Below are 15,884 nucleotides of genomic sequence, written 5' to 3'. Positions count from 1 at the left end.
AAAATCAAAAAACGAAAAAACCAAACCAAACAAACACACTGGCAGAAGGAAGCCCCTTCCGCTGCGCGCAGGCTTGCCTGTATGTCTGGTGCCCTCTGTCCTCGCACGTCGGGGTGCTGCAGGGGCGCGCGTGCCCCTCCCCGCTACCGCGCCGACACTGCCCCTGGCGGTGACTCACGCGAGGCATCCCTTAAATACCGGGAGCGCCCGGCGAGCCGCACTCATGCTGCAGCCTTGAGCCGTCCCTCGTCTTCTTCCACTCCGGCTCCCTCTGGTCGACGGCAGGCGGGCGGGCGCCGAGCTGCTGGTAAGTAGGCGGGCCGGCCTCCTGCCTCCTCCCTCCCTCCCACCGGCCTGGAAGGACCCGGCTATCCCGTCCCTTCTTTTCTGCTGACCCCGCTCCCCAGGGATGAGAGTCCAGAAGGGGCAGGGCTGGCCCGGTTAGGAACCCAGCCAGTGGAGCCTGTGTTGGAGGGGCGCGTGGCCCCACCCCATGCTGCCCAGGCGCCTGCGGCCACAGCCCCTCTCTGCGGATTCTGGACCAGCCTCTGGAACCTCTGGCCCTGACGCAGCCCTGATGTCGACCTGGGATGCGAAGAAGTTTTAGACCTGCAGGATGCATTGCAAGTTGACTAAATTATCACAGCAGTTACCCAGGAGTTTACCTCTTTCAGGATACCAGCTCCACTGGGAGAAGAGTCTCTCTTTTTAAGATTCAGGTTCTTTGAACCAAGGTTCTCTGCCCCAGCATTTACTACAGCAGCCACCAGTGGCCTGTCTTGCGTTTAGGTCTGTCCAGGACAGATGGAGGTTTCCTGGGTTAGAGAGCTGTACTCTCTTCATAGACTGACTTAGAGTTGCTACAAATGCAGCTTTAGCAGCTGTGCCGGTGCCTGGGTTGGATTTGCAGTTTGGAATTCAGCTGTGGGCTCGGGGTTGTTTCAGATTCTAAGTTTGTGTGTGGCTTGGGCGGCCCCATTCTGGCAGCTTTCCCCTCTGGCCAATTAGACCATGGGGCTTGGCTGCCTTAGCTGCTGGCTGTGGACAGGCAGAGTCAGGGCCGGAGATGGCTTCACCATAAGGGGAATTTGTATTTAAAACTGTGACCGTTGTACCTTGACCAGCTCCCCAGCTCAAAGGCAGAGACAGGAGCAGGGCCAAGGAACCAACTGTGGAAAAGCCGAACTTTTCTAGAGTTTCTAACCCATGCCAAGGGTGAGAGAGCCCATCTACCTCCAGGGTCAAAGGTGTGGCCTCAGGGCAGGTTGCGACTCTCTCCTGTGACACAACATCATTCAGGCTGAAGGTGCTGGATGTCCATCTGTCACTCTCTAGCTTCTCCTTTAGGATCGTATCACAGTATTTCAGCCAGTGTTGGTGCCACTGATTTCTGCCATTTAGAAATTCTCTAATGCCTGTCACTTCTTACATTCTGCCTTGATTGAACATCTGGGGTACATCCAGGACCAGGCAGTCCCATTTGCCTGTGGTCTTGAGTCAGCAGGGCAGATTCTGCAGAAAGGAGACAAGTACGTGATCAAGGTCAGGGCCGGGGATGGGTTCTAAAGAGACTTTGCAGAAAGAAGACAGCAGGCTCTCCCAGGGCTGGGCACACTACCTGGACAGTGTGCCTCATGATAGGGTTCAGGGGATCATCAATGGGGCTCAATAAATGGAGGGCGTGGTGGGGCGCAAGTGGGGGTAGATCCAGATGTGGAAGAGGAAGGGGACCTGAGAGAGAAGCTGTTCCAACTTGGTCCTGCCGCCGTTCCCTGACAAACACTCCGAGGGCTGTGATTACACATGGCAATTTGTGTCCCTAAATCCTGGCCTCAAAAGCTTGACTTCAGCTGCGGGTTTCACTGTCCCCTTGGGCTTCTGGGACCTAAGATTTAGGAATCTCTTTCAAGATGCTTTGATGGGGGGGGCCGATCCTTTTCTATCTGAGTTGGGCCCCCCAGGTGTGGTCCTGAGAAGGGGGCTGTAGCCCATGGCTTTAAAGTAAGAGCCCCAAGTGGGGGCATCTCCCTGCTCTGCTGGCAAGTTTGTCAGTATCTCCTGCCATTTCCGCCCAGCTAATTACAGCCCTGTTCTGGCCTCTGCAGGAAACCCTACCTCCCCAAACCCTGGGGTTGGAAAGGACTTGCTTTTTCTTACTCATTTTCTTTTTTAAACAAATGAACCCTATTTTGACTTCGATGGGCCCAGGAAAGATGGAGTCAACCATGGGGCATAGGCGGGGTTGGGGAGGGTGACCCCGCTTCTCTTGGGGCTTCAGGATGTGTTTCGGGTAGAGCTTTCCTCATGGAAAGAGCCCTGAACCGGGCTGGATGTTGAAATGCTGGGATCAGCCGCTTCTGTGACCTCTTCCGTTCCTTCCCTTCACTCCTTCAGGCAGCTCAGGTGCAATTGAGAAAACATGAGCATCAGAGCAGCCTCGAGGTAGAACATCCCTGAAACCATGCATGCTGGGATTTGGGAGAGGCACTCGAGCTTGACTCATCATGCTGGGCAGCTGCAGGGCGGATTGTAGATGAGCCCTCATTTTAGGATGGAGAGAGGGAAGCCACCTCTTGCCCGCTTCCAGGCACTGCCAGATGTATGGTTGACAAGGTCCTGAAGACTCATGATGGGGTTCGGGGGGTCCCCAAGCTCTACGGTTAGGTAGAGGCCTGATCTGGGTATCTGGAATCTTCCGCTGACTGTCTGCGATGCCAGTCCTCCCTCTGGACCCCTTCGTTTTTCCAGTTACAAAAGGACCAGATGGTCAGACCAGGATGTCTAAGGCCCTGGGCCTCAAGTGCTGCTCAGGGAGCAGCCTCTGCTGCTGCTCAACTTAGCACAAACCCCAGATGTCTGACAAGGATGGAGAAAAGGCCACTGAAGGAAATAGTGATAGAGGGGCTGGACCAGGTCTATGGCCTGACCTTCAGCTTCCTCGATCCAGGGTACAGTCTTGCTGCCTTGACAGTAAATGACATGGGTCAGGAACGTGGCGTCCCAGGTGGTCTAGGCCTCAACTGATGCTTCCGAGGGTGGGCTGTGGACCCCTGCATCTGAGTCACTTGAGGAATGTGTTCAACATGCAGGGTCCTGGGCCACCACCCGCCCCCACCCCTCCCCAACTCTCAACCCGGGGATCAGAATCTCTGTGAGTGGAGCCTCCAGAGATTCTGATTTTATTTAATAGCAGGATGAATAATACTTGTTTGGGGTTAAGACCAAGTCCGAGTGCTTTACATGCATTAACTCATTGAATCCTCACTGCTGCAGTTCTGTGAGGTCTGTTTTATTAAGCAAGCTTCCCAGGCACTTCCAGGTGATGTTTAGGTACTGATGGTTGGCAGGTGGCGGATGGTGGTTACCCCTTTTCAGCGAGTGGGGGAGGTAGGGATGCACTGAGCCTCTTAGTCAGACAATGAACTTGGGACCCATTGGACCGCAGACAGAATGGTGTTTGATTGAGGCGGACACTGGCCGTGTGTGGGGGAGACACCACAGTGCCGGCCTGGCATCTCCCTCAGTGGATGGGGCAGCATCTCAGTGCAGAGGAGGCCTGCTCTGTGTGCGGACAGCACAGGTCAGGGCAGGAGAACTGCTGTCCGGGCCTTGGTTTCCCTGGGTGCACTGGGAGGGGGCGGGACCAGAGGCTCCCTAAGGCTCCTCTCAGCTTTCCCATCCATGAAATGGCTATTGGCCACGCGAAGATGAGCTGATGAACAAGCAGGGGTTGCTCTGCCTGGAAAACTTTTGAAACAAGATGGGCCTGAGACCATGGGAATAAGGTCCTCAAGCCTCGGTATGGAGGTGACACTGCTGGCGGTTCCACGTGACCTACAGGGAACAGTGGGGATGGCGGGGCTTCAGGCCAAATCTCCTTTCTGTCTCTGGTAAGATGTCAGTGCTGCCGAGAGCCCTTGGGAGTCTTTACGGGAGGGGAAACTGAGGCCTGGAGAATTTACCTAAACTCACACTCCAGCTTAGCATTCAGACAGTGTAGCACCTTTGTCTCCGAGGTGCCTTCCAGAAGCTTTGCTCCGTGGCATTGAAGTAAGAAGGCGTCTCCTCCCAGGAAACCTCGTGTTTAGGGACTGGGAATGATGGTATTAAACCCAAAGTCCCAACCCACCAACCGACAAAGCCCAGGGCTTCGAGGCTAATTATGTGTTTGCCCGTGAGTCACAGGCAGTTCTTGCCAAAGAGATCCGGAGCCAGAGTGCCTGGTCTGAGTGCTTCCAGTCCTGGGGAGGGACTGCATCAGAGTGTCCAGGTGAGCTGTCTGTCTGTCCTGCTGTGTGTCTGCCGGCTCGATGAACTCTCTGGGCCAGCGACAGACGCCAGGCTGCGCCCTCTCCCAGGACAGGGGCCGGACCAAGTCGCTGCAGTGACTGAGGACGCGTCAGACCGCCTGGAGGAGGAGGGTGTAATTAGGGCAGCTTCGTGGGTCTTTAACTGGCATTTGTCACCGCTGCCAAGCGGCACTAGGCAGCGTGGGCTATTAGGCTGCTGTGTGCTGGGCTCTTGAGGGCCTCGGGCCACCGTATATGCCTGCCACACTTGCTAGAAGTTCAAGGGCCCGGCTGGCTCCCCAGCCCTGCTTCTGCGGCCCCTCCCTCCCCCACAGGCTCTGCAACTAGGCTTGAGAGGGGCTCTCTGGAGGGCCTTTCGAGCCATCAGTGCCAGCTGTGGCAGTGACAAGTGCTGGAAAGTAGGAAACCAGTGCATGTGGTGCTGGGATGGGCTCTGCAGGCGTGAGAATATATAAAAAGGAAAATCTGCAAATTCTTGCAATATTTGTCAAGCTGAGTGTGGTCCATTTGAAACAACAGTGGCTCTGTTCCCATAAGGGATTCATCTTCTTCCTTCTCCTCTTTCCAGGCCATGAGGCACACTCCCCTGGCCCTGGGCCCTGCCTGGGGCTGGCTTGATGCCCCCTCCCCAGCTGGGGAGTGCAAACTTGGAGAGGCCTGAGATGGGTCTTCAGAGGGTATTTTGCCCCACACCCTCATGATAGAAGGGGGAACTTGACAGAGACTGTCCTGGGATTGCCAGGTCATGGGCACTTTTGTCTCTAATACTTGGGTACCACATCATTGGGAAGCATTCTGGCATTAGAATATACATTAAAAATAAGTCCTAAATGGCTCATCACCAGGAGCCATCCTTCAGCTTTGGTAAGTCCATCCAGGGGTTAGATCTCTCTCGCGCAAATAAATCAAGGGGGTGGGCGAATGCCCACACCTGTCGCCACAAACCCCCTGGGAACACAGGCACCATTGTCCAGGTAGATGGATCTCATATCCTTGCTCCAGGACTCAGCCTTAGACTCCTAAAATCCTAGGGATGGACAGGACATCAGTTGTCATCTAATCTGATAGCCTGACAGGTAGAGGAAGCCTCTCTCCAGCTTCCTTACCAAGTAGTTGCTCAGTTTCAGATGCTCATTTCTGACATCATAAATTTCAGTGATGGGGAGCTTACTACCTCAGGCGGCTGTCCATTCTGATTTGGACACGCTCTCTTTGGTAGTGAACCGAAGCTTCTGTACACTAGTTTTGACCTTGGGAGCCACACTGAGTAAGGCTGCTTTCTTTATCCCAGAGCCGGCCTTCCTCTGTGCTAAGACCACACTTGCAGGCTCTCCACATCTTCTCTCCTTCTGGCTGTTCATCTACAGTTCCTTCAATGGATGCGCAGATGCTCTGGTTTCTGCATCTGGTTACCATTCTCTAGAAGGCCTTCAAGAGCCCCTTTTGTCATTGACTTTCTTGAAATTCAGGGTGAAACTGAGAATAGCATTATGGATGTAGACCCATAAGGGTGGTGTGGAGTAAGACTATCACCTCCCCTCCCTTCCTTCCTTCCTTCCTTCCTTCCTTCCTTCCTTCCTTCCTTCCTTCCTTCCTTCCTTCCTTCCTTTCTTTCTTTCTTTCTTTCTTTCTTTCTTTCTTTCTTTCTTTCTTTCTTTCCTTCCTTCCTTCCTTCCTTCCTTCTTTCCTTTTTTCCTTCTTCCTTTCCTTCTTTCTTACTTCCTTTCTTTCTCTCTCTCTTTCTTTCCTTCCTTCCTTCCTTCTTTCCTTTTTTCCTTCTTCCTTCCATTTCTTTTTCCCTTTCTTTCTTTCTTTCTTTCTTTCTCTCTCTCTCTCCCTTCCTTCCTTTTTCTTTCTTTCTTTCTTTCTTTCTTTCTTTCTTTCTTTCTTTCCTTCCTTCTTTCCTTTTTTCCTTCTTCCTTTCCTTCTTTCTTCCTTTCCTTTCTTTCTCTCTTTCTTTCTTTCTCTCTCTCTCTCCCTTCCATCCTTCCTTCCTTCCTTTCTCTTTCTTTCTTTCTTTCTTTCTTTCTTTCTTTCTTTCTTTCTTTCTTTCTTTCTTTCTTTCTTTCTCTCTCTCTCTCCCTTCCATTCTTCCTTCCTTCCTTTCTCTTTCTTTCTTTCTTTCTTTTTCTTCCTTCCTTCCTTCCTTCTTTTTAGTTTTTTCGTTTTCTGCAGCACCTAGGTGTTCTCAGGCTGGGGGTCAAATCAGAGCTATAGCTGCTGCCCTGTACCACAGCCACAGCAATGCCAGATCTGAGCCGCATCATCGTCAACTTACACCACGGCTCATGGCAACACCGGATCCTTAACCCACTGATTGAGGCCAGGGATCGAACCTGTATCCTCTTGGATTCTAGTTGGGTTCATTACTACTGAGCCAAAATGGGAACTCCCACACTATCACTTCTTTTGTTCCACACTTGATACTTCTATTAATGCAATCTAAGATCACATTAGCTTGTGGGAGCAGTCTCCTTTCTTTGTTACCATCAATAAAAAGCCCTAAGCCTTTCTCTGGGGATGGATGGTAAGTCACTTTTTCTGTGTCCCCTGTCTGGGCTGTTCATTTTATGCTCTCAAGTTCAGGTCTGACATTTGTCTATACAAGTTCATCCTTTTAGATGTGTGCATAGCTTAATCTGGTCCCCTTCCTTTGCATTCAGACTCCATCGGTCAAGTTGTTATTTTTCTTTCATTTCTCCGCAGTTCTACATTCTTACTTGAGTCTTTGATGTGAAAGTACAGCAGGTCAGGACTTGGATGGACCATGAATAAGGGAATGATCAAGATCTGGGTGGGTGGGGGGTGAACTTGGGTTCTCTCCTCAGAGTAAGCTTGCTGGGGAGGCAGGGAAAGGGTGCACTGAGTTGAGACCAGGTTGGGCAGCCTGGATGATTCTGGGTTATGGGCCAGACTCAGGACGCCCTGGGTTCAGAAGAACAAAGAGAGGCCAGAGAAATACCTTCTCCACCCAGCCAGTTTGTGTCTTATAAGCCATCATTGGACATTCCTTCCTCTGACTCAGGACTTTTGCTCATTAAAAGGAGAGACACTGAATTAACACTCAAGTTCTCATCTAGGAATCTGGAGATCCGGGCTTTAAGCTCTGAGCCTCAGTTTTCCTGCTTTCTGCATCCCTATAAAATGACAGGAAAGTATGACCAGACGTTCTTAACCCTTCGGAGTTAGGGACCCCTTTAAAGTTACGGACGCTCTATATGTACACAGAAATTCTGAGTCCCTTAGCTAAGAATGCCAGGAGAAAAAGCACTTAGAGGCCTTCCTGCATCCAGGGGTCCACAAGGGCTGCGATGCGGATGAGCATGACACCTGTTCACACATTTGCTCAGCGCTGCACAGAACACCCTCACAGCCCTTCTCCCATGTGCTCAGGCGGAAGTTACCACCCTCACTTAAGGAAGCTCAGCCTGGAGGCCTCAAGCTTGATTCGAGATCAAACAGCTAGTTCATGGTCCTTACATGATCTGGTAGGGCCCAGTCCCCACCTGACACCCCATGTCCCCACCATCTATACGTTTTATAGACCTGACCTCAAACACCAATGCTTTCATGACTTTGGCTCCATGCCCAGATCAGCACCGTGTCTGTGGGCGCATGGGGACCTACCACCTTTCAGTTCCACGTACATCCTCATTGTCCTGGGACTTACTCCAGGTCACTCAATGTTTCTTCTGAGAACTGGGACTAGTACCCAGAAGGCAGATCCCAGACATGGGCTGACCCACAGCAGTGCCTTCCAGTGAGACAGGAGGTGGTGCAGCTAATTTCCTTTCATTGGAAAGGTGCTTTGGATTAAACCTAGATGAAGCATCCATGAAAGGGTTAACATGGGGCGGTGGGGGGCAGTGGGGGGGGGGCTGCAGGTTGGTGGTGGCAGCAATGGGCCTGGGCTGGCCAGAGAGGAGAAGCTGAGCTTCCCTGCAGCCTTTCCCACCAGATCTCAGTGGGGTCCCACCTCTGCTGGCTGCTGCTGCTGCTCCGCGCAGCAGGCCTCCGTGTTGGTAGCTTTAGCATCTTCCCCCAGGTTCTGGCCCTGTGTATTTCTCCTTTCCTAGCTGCTCCTCCCAAGGAAGCTGTGTTCAATCAGCAAGTCTAGGTGCTATGAGGGACACAGGGATGGATAAGATACTGTTCCTGGAGTTCCTGCTGTGGCTCAGTGGTTAACGAATCCAACTAAGAACCATGAGGTGGCGGGTTTGATCCCTGGCCTCGCTCAGTGGGTTAAGGATCCAGTGTTGCCATGAGCTGTGATGTAGGTCACAGATGTGGCTCGGATCTGGCATTGCTGTGGCTCTGGCGTAGACTGGTGGCTACAGCTCTGATTCGACCCCTAGCCTGGGAATCTCCATATGCTGGGGGATGGGGTGGGGGGGGAGCGGCCCTAGAAAAGGCAAAAAAAAAAAAAAAAGAGAGAGAGAGAGAGACTGTTCCTGACTTGAGGGACTCATAGGGCTGGGACATGATGCCCTCGCCAACCTATTGGCTACTGAAGGAGATGGATGGGAACACAGTGCATGCCGTCTGTGGCCGCTGTGGCCTGGGCCACGGAGGCGGTTGGGAAGACCACCTGCATGGGAGGATAACTAATGCACACTCATGGAAGCCAGGAAAGCCTCCCAGAGGTGATTGCCTTTGCGCTAGACTTAGGCATGTGGGAGAGCTTTGGATGAGGATGACGAGCCCTTGAGGTGGCAAGAATGGCTTGGGCAAAAGCAGAGAAGTAGGCAGACATGGGGGAAGGCGAAGGGGCTTGCAGAGCAGACCGCAGGGAGCATGAGGTGAGTAGGTGGTGATGGGCTTCAAAGGCAAGCCAGGGTCTGGTGCCCAAGGCTGGCGTTGGCTTACAGACAGCGGCAGTGTCGGTGAGGCAGCCCTGACCGTGTGCTCTCTCTCCTTTTTCAGAGGCCATGCCACTGAAACATTATCTCCTTTTGCTGGTGGGCTGCCAAGTCTGGGCTGCGGGCTTGGCCTACTATGGCTGCCCTAGTGAATGTACCTGCTCCAGGGCCTCCCAGGTGGAGTGCATCGGGGCACGCATCGTGGCGGTGCCCACCCCGCTGCCCTGGAACGCCATGAGCCTGCAGATCCTGAACACGCACATCACCGAGCTCAACGAGTCTCCGTTCCTCAACATCTCAGCCCTGATCGCCCTGAGGATTGAGAAGAACGAGCTGTCCCACATCATGCCCGGGGCCTTCCGCAACCTGGGCTCGCTGCGCTACCTCAGCCTCGCCAACAACAAGCTTCAGGTCCTGCCTGTTGGCCTCTTCCAGGGCCTGGACAACCTCGAGTCCCTCCTTCTGTCCAGCAACCAGCTGGTGCAGATCCAGCCGGCCCACTTCTCCCAGTTCAGCAACCTCAAGGAGCTGCAGCTGCATGGCAACCACCTGGAGTACATCCCTGATGGGGTCTTTGACCACCTGGTGGGTCTCACCAAGCTCAACCTGGGCAAGAATAGCCTCACCCACCTCTCACCCAGGGTCTTCCAGCGCCTGGGGAACCTCCAGGTCCTCCGGCTGTATGAGAACAGGCTCTCGGACCTCCCCATGGGCTGTTTTGATGGGCTTGGCAACCTCCAGGAGCTGGCCCTGCAGCAGAACCAGATTGGCATGCTGCCCCCCGGCCTCTTCCACAACAACCGGAACCTCCAGAGGCTCTACCTGTCCAACAACCACATCTCCCAGCTGCCCCCCGGCATCTTCATGCAGCTGCCCCAGCTCAACAGGCTCACGCTCTTCGGGAATTCCCTGAAGGAGCTCTCCCCAGGCATCTTTGGACCCATGCACAACCTGCGAGAGCTTTGGCTTTACGACAACCACATCACCTCCCTCCCGGACAATGTCTTCAGCAGCCTTCGCCAGTTGCAGGTCCTGATCCTCAGCCGCAACCAGATCAGCTACATCTCCCCCGATGCCTTCAATGGGCTGGTGGAGCTGCAGGAGCTGTCGCTCCACACCAACGCGCTGCAGGAGCTGGACGGGAACGTCTTCCGCATGTTAACCAACCTGCAGAACATCTCCCTGCAGAACAACCGCCTCAGACAGCTCCCGGGGAACATCTTCGCCAATGTCAATGACCTCATGACCATCCAGCTGCAGAACAACCAGCTGGAGAACCTGCCCTTGGGCATCTTTGATCACCTGGGGAAGCTGTGCGAGCTGCGGCTCTATGACAACCCCTGGAGGTGTGACTCAGACATCCTTCCGCTCCACAATTGGCTTCTGCTTAACAGGGCCCGGCTGGGGACGGACACCCTCCCGGTGTGTTTCAGCCCAGCCAGTGTCCGAGGCCAGTCCCTCATCATCATCAGCATCAGTGTCGCTATCCCCAGTGTCCAGGGCCCAGTGACCCCCGAGGTGCCCAGCCACCCAGACACATCGCAGTACCCGGACACATCCAGCTACACTGACACCACCTCCGTCTCCTCCGCCACTGACTTCACCAGCACCGTGTCGGACTACACTGATCTGACCACCATCGGGGTCACGGATTCCCAGAGCATGACCCCAGCCCAGAGAGGGCTGGCCATTGCCGCCATTGTCATTGGCATCATTGCCCTGGCCTGTTCCCTGGCTGCCTGCATCTGCTGCTGCTGCTGCAAGAAGAGGAGCCATGACGTTCTGATGCAGATGAAGGCACCCAATGAGTGTTAGAGAGGCAGGCTGGAGGCAGGGCTGGGGAATGGTGGGACCACCAGAGAATCCAGGACTTCATCACTCCATCCCTCGACCCATAGAGCCATCCCTTGTTCTTCTCTCTGGTCCCCGAGCAAAAGACACCCCCACCTTTTCCTGACCTGCCTGGTTCTCCTTTAGAAGAGGTTCTTGCAGAATCTCCTTACCATTAGGAAGATTGGACTGGCCTTGGCTAAAACCTTGCAGGGTTTCCAATTCACACCCCTGGGCTTCCTCCAAGAAGGCCTCTCCTCCAAAGCCTCACCAGCTCTCCTCCAAGAACCACCTTCCCTGTACCCGCACCCCTGCCAGTCTCTATAGACACAATTATGACACACCTGTCCATTTTGTGGGAATAGTTCTCCACCGGGACCACCCCTCTCCTAAGTATGATGTAAATTGACCTCCCCTCTTTCTTCCTCTTGTTTGTGGCATAGCTCTACCCTGTCCCATCAAATAAAAGGTCTCCTTTCATTTCTTGCTCCTGAAGGCAAGGGGACGTCTCTCCTCAAAGAAGGCTTCAAACCATTCAGCTGATCTCTTAAGAACTGCCAAATGCCCCGGCTTTCAGGATGCTATGAAAGAGAGAAGGGAAAAAAGAGGCTGCTCAGCTCCTGGAGGTAGTGCCATCATCAACATCTCTCTTGCGTTTTTTTTTTTTTTTTTTTTTTTTTTTTTTTAATCTGGAAAAGGAAGACAGGCACTGGTACAACAGGTTCAGCCTCTTAGAGAATGATATTCCCAAACTGCAGCAGATTTGATTTGTAAATTTTAGCCCTTTAAGGAATAAAGTTGTGTAGAAATTCTGACTCCCTAAAAACATTAAAATCAGTCTACTGGTACTGGGTGGGGAAAGCAAGGGGGATCCTTGTGTTCACTCCCAGAGTTTTTCTCTTTTAACTTTGGTTGGTTTTTTTGTTTTTTTGTTTTGTTTTGTTTTGTTTTGTTTTTGATTTTTTTCCATTATAGCTGGTTTACAGTGTTCTGTCAATTTTCTAGTGTACAGCAGGGTGACCCAGTCACACATACACATGTACATTCCTTTTAACTTTGTATGGCAGAAAAGTGGGAGCACGATAGTATATGGTTTGATGGATTTGCGCAAACTGTACACAGCCATGTAATCGGCACCCTGTTTAAGAAACAAGACATCGCCAGGATCCTCCATCCCAACCTTTTACTGGAGAAGATTGGAGTTTGTGGAGGTGGCATGGACTTACGTGGGAACTGGCTCCCCATGAATCAGGATGGGACCCTCCCTGCCCTTCCTACCCTGACACCCCAGCCAGCCTTTGAAAAGGCCCAGCTGCCAAGGCTGGAGGAGGAGACATGCATACATTCTGGCCTGGACAGGGGGTTGAATTGAATACCAGACCTTTAGGTCCTCAGACTTGCCAGGTCAGAAGCATCTCAACTAGAGAAGTCCATGCAACCACACACCAGAGCCTTGCAACAAGCTGTCTGTTGCTCACTGGAGAGTCATCTGCCTGGGCCTTTTATGGGCATGATGTGTCTATATCTGTTTTTGATTTTCACTCTCCATTTGGGGGAAGTGAAATAGCTCAGAGATGAGATCGTTTAATTGGACAGCCAAGTGTAAGGGAACCCAGCAAACCCTCTAATGTCATGGTAAAACATCACAATCAGCTAGAAACTGAACGTCAGCATTCTCAGATGCAGCGGGCAGCATCAGGGTATGTAGAGAGTTCACCCTGGATCAAGGCCCTCTCCGCAGCTCCTCCCTGGCTGTGGTCCAGGTCCACGTGTTGAGTTCTTTGGTCCAGAGTTGTAGTCACACGAACACCTGCCCTTGCTTCCCTTCCTGCTGCATATCTATTTACCCTGGTAAAGAAAGTACACCAATGACAATGCATGTCTTTAGACAACTGGTCTACCAGTTCAGATGTAGAAGCAGTGAGATGGGGAATTTTAGGTGTCTGTGTCTGTCCAGGAAAGAGCTTCAGCCAACACATAGGAATTTGGAAATCTCCTGTCAATCCTGACTGGCCCTTACTAGTTCCCTCTGGCCCAGGAAACAAATAACAAATCCCCGGGGCCTTAACACCCGTGATGCTGATGGTCCTGCACAAAGAGTCCAAAACGGTTGTGTGTAAGAACTTGTGCATTTTATAGTTTTTACTCTCTGTCCCAAGGAATCTGGGAGAGAAGGGGCCTGTTAGGGGTGAAAGGCATCATCTCCCCAAGGGAAATCTGGGTCTGTCTCCAAAACGTTTTCAAAATATTTATAGCAACTGGCGGACGTGTACCAAGGCTTGCCAGGATCCAAAAGGAAGTGAGCCCAGAGCTTCATGGGTATCATTCCACAGGGGGTGTCCTGTCTCCTTAATCCAGAGGCCCAAAGGTGAGCCTGGCCCGCTCTCCTCCAGTCAGGAAGCATGGTTTGGCCCTGCATTCCTCCAAGGTGCTGCTTGTGGGGAGGCTCCTGCATCACATTGTGTGAGGGGACAGGGGGGTCAAGGGTGGCAGAGAGAGGAGGAAGGAGTCCTCTTCATCCTGTGTGCCCTGCCAATCTGAACCCAGAACTCCTGGGTATCGATGGCCTTGGCCAGGACCTTGGAAAGGCTTCTTTTCTGGCCTAGGTACCAACATGTGTCTCCAGCCAAAGGCTGGTTGGAGGGCAGCTGTCCTCAGATGACTCACCCCAGGAGCATCCTGGGTGGGGGTGGGGGAGCCTTTACCTCATCTTCTGAGCTGGCCTGTTCCTTTCTCCCATCAGAATGGGCCAGAGAGAACTGCTGGGCTGCCTCTTCTTTGGCAGGGCTTTTGGTCTCTCTGAACCACATTGTTTGGGCAGGAGCCAGAAAAGGTGGGTGGAGTTTCCTTGCCCATAGGATGATGTGCTTGCCCATTTCTTATGGCTGGAGTTAGCTCTTTGGTCCCCCAGAAGTTGAGTTCATTTTCCCCTTTTGCTCACTGGCTTCTAGCTCTCCTTGCTTCCACTGGGAGTGGACGGTCAGTGTTGGAGGAAAGATAATAAAAGCCAGTTTAGGGAGTTCCCTGGTGGCTCAGCAGGTTAAGGACCTGGCGTTGTCACTGCTATGGCTCAGGTTTGATCCCTAGCCCTGGAACTTCTCATGCCATGGGTGCAGCAAAAAAAAAAAGAAAGAAAGAAAGAACCACTGTTTTTAAAAAATGCTTGTTGTGCATAGGTGACCTTCAAAGCACTTAGCAGGCATGTTCTTTTTAACGCTTACAACTCCTTTGTGCATGAGTGGTACCCTTACCTATCCCCTTGTGAGAGGGTTGAAAACCTCTTGTTCTTCTGCAATGTTGTTCAATAGGCTGTGGGTTTTCGTCTCTCTTCAAACTTTGTACAAGACCTTGTGGCCTGTCCTGGGCTTTCATCATTAAACCAAAGATAATGCGAGTTATTTTCTGTTGCTCCCCATATCTGTAGCCATTGGAACCTCACCTGGTACTGTGTGGATCCAGAGCTTCCTAAACATAGGAAACAAATTAAACTCATCCATCCATTAAAGAAAACCTAGCTTCTTTCCGGGGAACTGTTGGGTTATATATATCTTGTTCCTCCTCATTAGAAATGAAAGGCACCACACAGTGCTCAGACCTCTTCGGGGCAACAACACGATTGTCACCATCTTTCAGCTGTCATTGTCGTGCAGCGCCAGGAAATATTTCCAAACTCAGGAAGCTTTTGGAGGACAAACAGCTAGAGAGAGCTAGATAACGAAAGTTGCTAAACAGACGTGGGCATTAGGCCAGGCTTTAGCTATGAATTACGCAGAACTGAACCGGGGTTGCTGGGGAGGCGGTGGTGGTCTTGGGGAGGAGGCTGTTGCTGTGGTTCAGAGAGGGTGGGTGGGGGGACTCCTCCAGGCTAACCTCCTCCCCTCCAAGGTTTGACCAGCACCTAAGGAGAGATTGTTCTCACCAGCCGGTTGTTGCCTTCGTGCTGCTGTCAAAAAGTAGATTTTGCCTCATTTAGAGAATCATTGCAAATGGTCCCAGGTGCTAGGCGACGCATTTAGAGCTTTCTAGGCCCCCTGGGGTTTTATAGAGTGTGAGCCCTGGTGGGCCAGGTCGGGGGTCCGTCTTTGCTGGATGCTGCTTGTAACAGATTTGGTGTACAGAATCAACAATAAATGGTATACACAGGACATATGCGAGCTCTCTGTGTGTCTTGCCTGGGGGATTTCACTGTTGAGGAAATTCTTGTCACAGGAGTGCAAGGCACACCTGGACAGCCTCTGGCAGAGACCAGATTATGGGCTGGGAAAGGACTTTAGAAAGTGAGTGGGGCCCCAAAAATGAAATAAGCAGTGATGTCTATAGGTTATAGGCCTATAACCTATAAGGTTCCAAAAGGGGCCTTAAGAATATTCAGGTTCAACCCATTTTATAGATGAAGAAAATAAGATCAAGACATAGGGAAAAACTGGAGTTCCTGCTGTGGTACATCAGGTTAAGGATAGCCATTGTCTCTTTGGTGGCTCGGGTTGCTGCTGGGGCGCAGGTTCGATCCCCGGCCTGGTGCGGTGGGTTAAGGATTCAATGTTGCCATGGATTTGATGACCCGGAAATTTCCATATGCTCTGAATGTAGCCAAAAAAAAAAAAAGGCATAGGGAAAATTGGGAGTTCCCTGGTGGCCTAGAAGTTAAGGATTCAGTGTTTGACTGTTGTAGCTCTGGTTACACCTGTAGCTTGGGTTGGATCCCTGGCCCAGGAACTTTAGAATGCTGTAGGTGGGCCAAAAGAAAATTTAAAAAGGCAGGGAAAATGAATTTCCCATAGTCACTGAGTGAACTAGTGGCTGAGCTTGGGTGACAACCAGGCCTCCAGACTCCTGGGCTGGAGTTCCTTCTCTGTCACAGAGAGGCATCGACATTTACTCAGCA

The 15,884-nt window shown here is 52.0% G+C and overlaps 1 protein-coding gene across 1 annotated transcript; it reads left to right on the top strand.

Annotated features, from left to right (window-relative positions):
• Positions 233-15,146, top strand: LRRC15 (leucine rich repeat containing 15). The gene is made up of 2 exons (XM_021070067.1): positions 233-307; positions 9,234-15,146. The coding sequence occupies exon 2, from the start codon at positions 9,239-9,241 to the stop codon at positions 10,982-10,984; it is 1,746 nt and encodes a 581-aa protein (XP_020925726.1). The 5' UTR covers positions 233-307; positions 9,234-9,238; the 3' UTR covers positions 10,985-15,146.

Source organism: Sus scrofa, chromosome 13 (genome assembly GCF_000003025.6).
Source record: "Sus scrofa isolate TJ Tabasco breed Duroc chromosome 13, Sscrofa11.1, whole genome shotgun sequence".
Lineage (NCBI taxonomy): Eukaryota > Metazoa > Chordata > Mammalia > Artiodactyla > Suidae > Sus > Sus scrofa.
Note: the sequence above shows the minus strand (reverse complement) of the source record. Positions and strands in the feature narration are given on the sequence as shown.